Source organism: Trachemys scripta, chromosome 9 (assembly GCF_013100865.1).
Source record: "Trachemys scripta elegans isolate TJP31775 chromosome 9, CAS_Tse_1.0, whole genome shotgun sequence".
Lineage (NCBI taxonomy): Eukaryota > Metazoa > Chordata > Testudines > Emydidae > Trachemys > Trachemys scripta.
Genome location: NC_048306.1, coordinates 27607027 through 27615206, shown reverse-complemented (window position 1 = coordinate 27615206; position 8180 = coordinate 27607027). Strand labels below are relative to the sequence as shown.

The 8180-nt window shown below is 38.3% G+C and overlaps 1 protein-coding gene across 1 annotated transcript in view; it reads right to left on the bottom strand.

Moving 5' to 3' along the window:
- Positions 1-5456: 5456 nt before the first annotated feature.
- The window catches only part of LOC117882909 (sodium/hydrogen exchanger 2-like), a 60178-nt gene continuing 57454 nt past the window's right edge, over positions 5457-8180 (bottom strand). Inside the window, exons 12-13 of the mRNA XM_034781794.1 lie at positions 7542-7674; positions 5457-6685 (exon numbers count right to left, since the gene is read on the bottom strand). Coding sequence (XP_034637685.1) covers positions 6661-6685; positions 7542-7674 — 158 coding nt within the window. The 3' untranslated portion in view covers positions 5457-6660. The remainder of the gene's footprint in view (positions 6686-7541; positions 7675-8180) is intronic.

Here is an 8180-nt window from a genome sequence, read left to right as displayed (position 1 = left end):
CCTCAGCATGCCCCATACATGCATTCTTCAGCATTAAAGGTCTGGAAAAAATCCTGAACCTGATAGACAACAAAACTATGTGCTAGGCCTCAGACCCTCGTTTACTCCTAGCATTCATCTTAATAGACAAGAGAGTCTTGTGTTTTCAAAATATGCCCCATCATTCATGCTTAGGACTTTAATTGTTTTCATTTATCCATGGGATAATTAGAAAGACTGTATCAGAACAGGGGCACATCAAGCATTCATATAGACATAGGGTAGGATTTTCAAATGTGCCAAAATGAGTTAAGAGAACAAATCTCATTGACTGTCAGTGGGACTTGTGATTAACTTCTGTTCCTAACTCACTTAGGCCTTGTCTTCACTTACCGGAGGGTCCGGCGGCACGCAATCGATGTTCTGGGATCGATCCCGGAAGTGCTCGCAGTCGGCGCCGGTACTCCAGCTCGCCGAGAGGAGTACGCGGCATCGACGGGGGGAGCCTTCCTGCCGCGTCTGGACCGCGGTAAGTTCGGACTAAAGTACTTCGAATTCAGCTACGTTATTAACGTAGCTGAATTTGCGTACCTTAGTCCGAAGTAGGGACTTAGTGGGGACCAGGCCTTAGGCATATCTGAAACCCCCATCTCTCTATAAATAAATTTACTCATAATTAGCTACGATAATTTTGGTGTGTGAATTACTTTTCCTCCCTTATATTAAGGCAGGGATCGGCAACCTTTGGCATGCGGCCCATCAGGGAAATCCGCTGATGGGCTGGGACAGTTTGTTTATCTGCAGCATTCACAGGTTTGGCCAATCGCAGCTCCCACTGGCTGCGGGGTTTGCCGTTCCAGACAATGGGGGCTGCGTGAAGCCGCCTGCCAAAGGTTGCTGATCCCTGTATTAAAGGGATTGTCTCATTATTGGTAAGTGCTCTGCGGAGCTGATAGAAGAAGTTAAAGTTGTAATTAAGGCTGTCAAGCAATTTAAAAAATGAACCACAATTAACCGCACTGTTAAACAATAATAGAACACCATTTATTTAAATATTTTGGATGTTTTCTATATTTTCAAATATACTGATTTCACTTACAACACAGAATACAAAGTGTACAGCGCTCACTTTATATTTATTTTTGATTACAAATATTTGCAATGTAATAAACAAAAGAAATAGTATTTTTCAATTCACCTAAAACAAACATTGTAGTGCAATCTCTTTATCGTGAAAGTTGAACTTACAAATGTAGAATTATGTACAAAAAAACTACATTAAAAAATAAAACAATGTAAAACATAGAGCCTACAAGTCCACTCAGTCCTAATTCTTGTTCAGCCAATCGCTCAGACAAACAAGTTTGTTTACATTTGCAGGAGATAATGCTGCCCACTTCTTGTTCACAATGTCACAATGAAAGTGAGAACAGATGTTCTCATGACACTGTTGTAGCCGGCGTTGCAATATATTTACATGCCAGATGCGCTAAAGATTCATATGTCCCTTCATGCTTCAACCACCATTCCAGAAGACATGAGTCCATGCTGATGACGGGTTCTGCTTGATAACACTCTAAAGCAGTGCGGACCAGCGCACGTTCATTTTCATCATCTGAGTCAGATGCCACCAGCAGAAGGTTGATTTTCTTTTTTGGTGGTTTGTGTTCTGTAGTTTCCGCATCAGAGTGTTGCTCTTTTAAGACTTCTGAAAGCATGCTCCACACCTCATCCCTCTCAGATTTTGGAAGGCACTTCAGATTCTTAAATCTTGGGTTGAGTGCTGTAGCTAGCTCTAGAAATCTCACATTGGTACCTTCTTTGCGTTTTGTCAAATCTGCAATGAAAGTGTTCTTAAAACGAACAACAGATGATGGGTCATCATACAAGACTGCTATAACATGAAATGCAGGCAGAATGCGGGTAAAACAGCCGTAGACATATAATTCTTCCCCAAGGAGTTCAATCACAAATTTAATTAACACATTATTTTTTTAATGAGCAGCATCAGCATGGAAGCATGTCCTCTGGAATGGTGGCCAAAGTATGAAGGGACATAAGAATGTTTAACATATCTGGCATGTAAATACCTTGCAATGCTGGCTACAAACGTCCCATGCGAATTCCTGTTCTCACTTTCTGGTGACATTGTAAATAAGAAGTGGGCAGCATTATCTCCCATAAATGTAAACAAACTTGTTTGTCTTAGCGACTGGCTGAACAAGAAATAGGACTGATTGTAGGCTCTAAAATTTTACATTGCTTTGTTTTTGAATGCAGTTATGTAACAAAAAAAATCTACATTTGTAAGTTGAACTTTCACGATAAAGAGATTGCACTACCGTATTGTATGAGGTGAATTGAAAAATATTATTTCTTTTGTTTATCATTTTTACAGTCCGAATATTTGTAATCAAATATAATACTATAAAGTGAGCAGTGTACACTTTGTATTCTGGTTTGTAATTGAAATCAATATATTTGAAAATGTAGAAAAATATTTAATAAATTTCAATTGGTATTCTATTGTTTAACAACGCAATTAAAACTGCTATTAATCTCCATTAATTTTTTTAGTTATTCGCGTGAGTTAACTGCGATTAATTGACAGCCTTAGTTGTAATATTATGCATCCTTGTAATAATCATGCTGTCTCCAAAGAACAAGAGGCCAATAAAAAAAAGAAGCCACCTTTCAGAGACATCTTTATGAATTATGAAATTTGTGCCCAATTCCTAGAGGAATTAGTGTGAAAAAGATGTATAGCCATACTTTTAAAAGCGACCGCTGCCATTGTGTGCTTCAGTGTTTTGGGTGTCATGTAAAGTGTCTTGTGCACCCAAGAAGGGTGGCACCCAATATCAGTGGCCACTTTTGAATATTTTGACCTTAACGTTTAGAAGACTGCTCTACACTTTCTGTGTAAGCCAAAGAGAAATAACTCTATGAACTGCTTAGGGAAGTTACAATTTATTTCCACAAAACCGTGCAATATTCAATGATACAGTGAATCGATGTTTTAAACACTTTTAAAGGACTAAAACTCTGCAAAGAATTAATTAGCCATGCACTGAAGCCCAAGCATTTAACAGTTTTCCACTCAATTGTAGGATTTCAAGACCACCAACACTGGATACGGGCAAAGATTATCAAGTGTATTCTAGGCTGAAATTTATATTGGTCATAAGTCTAGGGCCACTGAGCAACTGGAAAATACTTCATGAAAGCTTTGGCTGAGCTATTATACTTAAGCTTAAAAAATATTCCATACTTTCTGGAAGGTTAAATTTGGGGCAGAGTGAATCACTGGGAAAAAATGCACTGTATAAAATATTGTCTTTTCTGCAGATCACGTGAAATGTTAATACAACAGAGATTTATTTTACAACCCCAATCCTGCAAAAGTTTCTAGCCCTCGTGGCTGTGGAAAAAGCTTCAAAATGTGACCCCAGTGCACTCTATAGGCTCAAAAGTAGAAGGCAAATAGAACATCAAATCTATTATTTTTACATAATCTAATGATTTTAAAGCCAGTCTCATTATTTTTGGTGCGTCTGACTCATAATTTTTCAACATTTGGGGTTGGCAAATACTGGAGAAATAATAAGGTTTGTTTGCTCCTTTAAAGAGACAATACCAGCAGCTTGCCACATTACCTGGCGTTAACAATGACTTCTGTTCAAAGCACAGCATTGGGTTGGTTTAGATTAAAATAGAACAAGTTTATTAACAGAAGGACATAAGATAAGTGATACCAAGTAAAGGAAATAAAGGCAGAGATCATCAAAAGCAAATAAAAGTGAAAACACAAATCTAAAATTCTAAAACTTAATCTTGCAAGGTGCAGTCTTAGTAAGATGGTTTTTCTCACCAATTATTCTTTGTCCAGCATGTCTGACCGTCTCTTGGTCATTACCTTCCACAGAACTACAAGGTACTGGTTTTCCTTGTCTTCTTAGGCAAAAGTTAAAGATGGAGTCTCTCTCTGGACCTTATATTCCCAAAGAATTGTCTTTGTTCTCAAAGTCAGGAAGACCTCTGGGGGATTCCATCGCCTGTCTCTCTCTGGGGTGCAGGAGCCATATTAATTCTTTGTCTCTCGAGTTCAGGCGCAAGACACCCCCACTGGTTTTTTGATAGCTTTGTTTACAGCTAATATGTAAATTAAGGTACATCCACATCCCTCTGTCCGTTTATCACCTTTACCTAGGGTAGTCTGTATTCTTAAATAGGTTCTAGTAACATTATACAGCGATAATTCATTACTTCCCATATAAGATTAACACATGCATTTTATATTATATTACAAGGCATATTTTCTACTGACATCAATACAGAAGTGTGTAGGTGTGAATACAGGAGCGCTTAGATTCACACCCTCTGAAACATCTGGTACTGGGTACTGTTGGAAGACAAGCTATTGGGCTAGACAGACCATTGGTCTCAATCAGTGAGGCCATTCTGATGTTCTTAACCAACCCAAAACAAAATATTTTATTTAGATATTCCTGATGGCAAATGAAATTTTGGGGGCAAAATTGATTGTCTTCCATAGAAAATTTCAATTTTGCAAAAATTGAATTTTCTGTCAGAAAATCATTCTGACAGAACATTTCCAATTAGTTCTATTAACCATATATTGCAGCTTTGCAAAGAAATCCAAAACTGGTGAAAAATCACCCCATTGAATAGGCTTCTTGTCCAATAATACTACCACAGATAATTTATTTGACAAGACATGGAAATCATAATTTAAAAGAAAAAAATCATTCTTTATTTTTTTATCCAGTACCCAAAAACGTGCTAGGTACCTCACAAGACATAAAGATGATACGGTCACCACTACAGATACCAATCAATTAGCCAAGGGGTTCCAAAAGTTTCCATTCTTCGGTTCCAACGTTTTTTGGCTCAAACACCGAACTCTCTGCATTTCTGCTCTCCAGATAAAGAACCTGAAAACGTCCACCTTGGTAAATCTTTATATAATTATACATACCATGTAAAACATAAATAGTAATTTAAACAATGTAAAAATTAAACTATAGGTAAATAATAAGGCGGAACTCACTATTTATTAAAATTCAATCACTAATGAATCAAAACAGAGATATCAGCTGTAAATGAATATGCCTCCTTCAAAATGTTAGCTTTCTGATTCTTCTCAACTCACATGCACATGTATATGATTACTAGTGTCAATAAACAGAGCAGTGTAGTTGTAGCCATGTCAGTCCCAGGATATTAGAGAGACAAGGGGGGTGAGGTAATATCTTTTACTGGACCAACTTCTGTTGGTGAGAGAGAGAAGCTTTTGAGCCACACAAAGATCTTCTTCAGGGCATCACAACAGAATGCAAGGTGGAACGGTTTGTTTAGCATAAGTAGTTAGCACATATTATAAGGGACCATTCAAGGTAGAGTGGCCCGTTAAAACTGCATACAACAATCTGTAACCCACTAACCCCCTCTTTTTCTCCTATAACTGCATACTGCAGCTATATATACACACACCATATATATAAAATAAAATATAGAGCAGATCCTGATTAAATTAAAGCTAAAGTATCAGATTTTTATTTGCATTAAGGCCATTTTATACAAATCAGGCAGTGTAAAAAAAAGGGGCCTTGAAAAGGAAGTAAATTAAGTCTATTTATGTCTGCTTTCAAGTCTTTTTCACTGCCAGATCACTGTGAAAGGGCCTTAGTGTAATGAGAAACAGGCCCCAAATCTTTGAAAAATAATTATAATCAGTAAGGTGTGATTAACTAAAAAATGAATTATGCATCTGGTTTGGTGGTACAGTGTTTCCCAGTGGAATATTACTGTACGTGGAGGATAAAGACTGTGGAAGTCCAATTATGCCATGTAAAAGAGGACTGAGGTCTTTGGTACATTCTTTATATTTTTTTCATAAAGGATCTATTTATTTATTTGTGTTCTGTTAAACTCCCCATACCTTCTATTATGCAGATTAATAGGCAGAGAAGGAAAAGGATTGATGTTAGTGATGGGTGAACCTAACATATTTGGAGATTTGTTTTGATTTGGCAAAGCAAAACGCCAAGGTTTGGATGCATATCTGGAGTTTCTAAGCATTGCCCAAAGTATCGAGGTTTCCCACTTCTCTATCTTCACACCCTGCCCCTTAAACTCTCCCTTTTCCTCTGCCTGTGCTATGAGGAGGATATCCCCCTTCCCTGACAGAAGCACTTTTTAGCAGTGCCTCTGAGGACTTCTCTCTTCCAAAAATCTTTTGAGAAGAGCCTCCTCACTCAGGCTTTCTTTGCCTCTAGGCCCCAATAGCAGCAGCAGGAGCGGAAATCTTCTGAGAGAGGCTTTGCCACCTTTCCTCCAGCAGAAACAGTGCTAGCCTAGCTCTGTCTATGTAAGTGATTGTGTGCTGGTATTCTCCTGTTACTGATGCAGGATTTGGAGCTTCCCAGGTGCTATGAATCATTGCTGGGAACCCCGAGACTGTTAACATGCAGTTACCATAACCAAAAAGGTAGAGGAGGGAGACTTCTCTCAGGGGAATACTCCAGGTTTGCTTCATGGCATGGACAAACACTTGGGTTAGTTCTCATTTCTCCTTGAGCAGGTTTTTGAGCCTGTTCTCAGCAGACGTGCAGTGGCTGTTGGCAAGAGAACCTCAGTCCAGCAAACTTCTTTCACTCTCTATCTCTCCTTTGTGTATATTTCTCTGCAACAAATTTTGTATTAAAAAATATCAGAAGTAAATATAACCAGGGTTTTCTGCAGGAAATATTACATTTGATACAGTAAAGTCCCCTCACTCCCTGCCCCAAATACATTAGAAAAACAGTAAGAATAACTTTGTTCAATTTCAACCCTGTTGTGTTAGATTCCCCTTAATAGTTTTGTGTTTGTGAAACATGCCAGTCCAGTAAGACATGGCACCTGACCTTCAGGACACAGCTAGTGTTCAAATGTTCCAGGACTGATTTCCTTATTCCGGAACCACTCATTACCGATGAGTGAGAAGTGCAATCCCACATCTCACCACTATTAGTGATTCCACTGCCTCCCTTGCCAGCTTGTTCCACTGCCTAATGAAACTCTCCCTATAACGTTTTTCTTAACATTTTATCTAAATCTTCCCTGCTGCTCATTGTGTCCCCACTGATTCCAGAGAATAATTGATCCCTATTCTTTTTTTAATATCCATTTTTGTACTTGCAGTTACAGCATTTTTCCCTCTGCCCTTTTCAGACTAAACATGCTAATTTCTCTTAAGCTTCCCTCTGACTTCTATCATTCGTTGCTGCTGCTCTCCTCTGAATTCTCTGCAGTTTCTTTATGTCCCTTTAAAAATGTGCTGTCCAGCACTGAAATCAGTGTTCTAACAGAGATCCAACTAACACAGAGCAGGTTGCTTCCTCTATATGTAATATACCTATTATTACAGCCCACTATACACATAGTCTTATTTACAACAGCATCACATTGCTGACTCCTTTCTAAACTAAGGTGAACAGATTTTCTTCTACACAGCCAGGGAACAGAGTCAGATCCAGGCCAGAAGCATGTACTCTTACATTTCTGCATGTGACCCTTTTCCTGTTTCTTCTTCATTAACCAATTCAGTGCTGCCAGGCTGTAGAGGTGAGCTGAAGGTCATAGACTTTGATCGGTTGCATTTCGTACCTGGTACTTTTTCTGCATCCCCTACTGTGAGAGGAGGAAAACACAGACTCTGTTGAGAATTTTTTCCATTTGTCAGTCAATGGTAATGAGGAAATATTTAAAGCTAGATTAAATTATTACCTGTACGCTGGGCTGAACTATCCAGTTACAGTGATTATCTTTTAGTTACAAAAACAATTAGCAGGCAAGCAGCACTGTTTTGATAGAAGGAAAAATACAACCTTAAAGCTGCTATGAATTTTGAAATATGTTATTTAACCGGAATCAAATACTGTAATTCTTTTGTCAGTCCCCACTGGTAACCACTGAATACTTAGTCAGAGTGTTGTAAGACCCGTCATTCATGCCAATGAGCAATTTTTAATAACATTTTAAAGAAACAGATGTTCTCTACAAATCTTATGGCAGAAGAAAACTTTATTTTGGGTACCTCCAAAACAAGCCATGTTAATATGGGCACTTAGATGCACAACTAATGGACTGGATGGATTACATTCTCTTCCAGATCTGTCAGCAATTGCATGACAGCA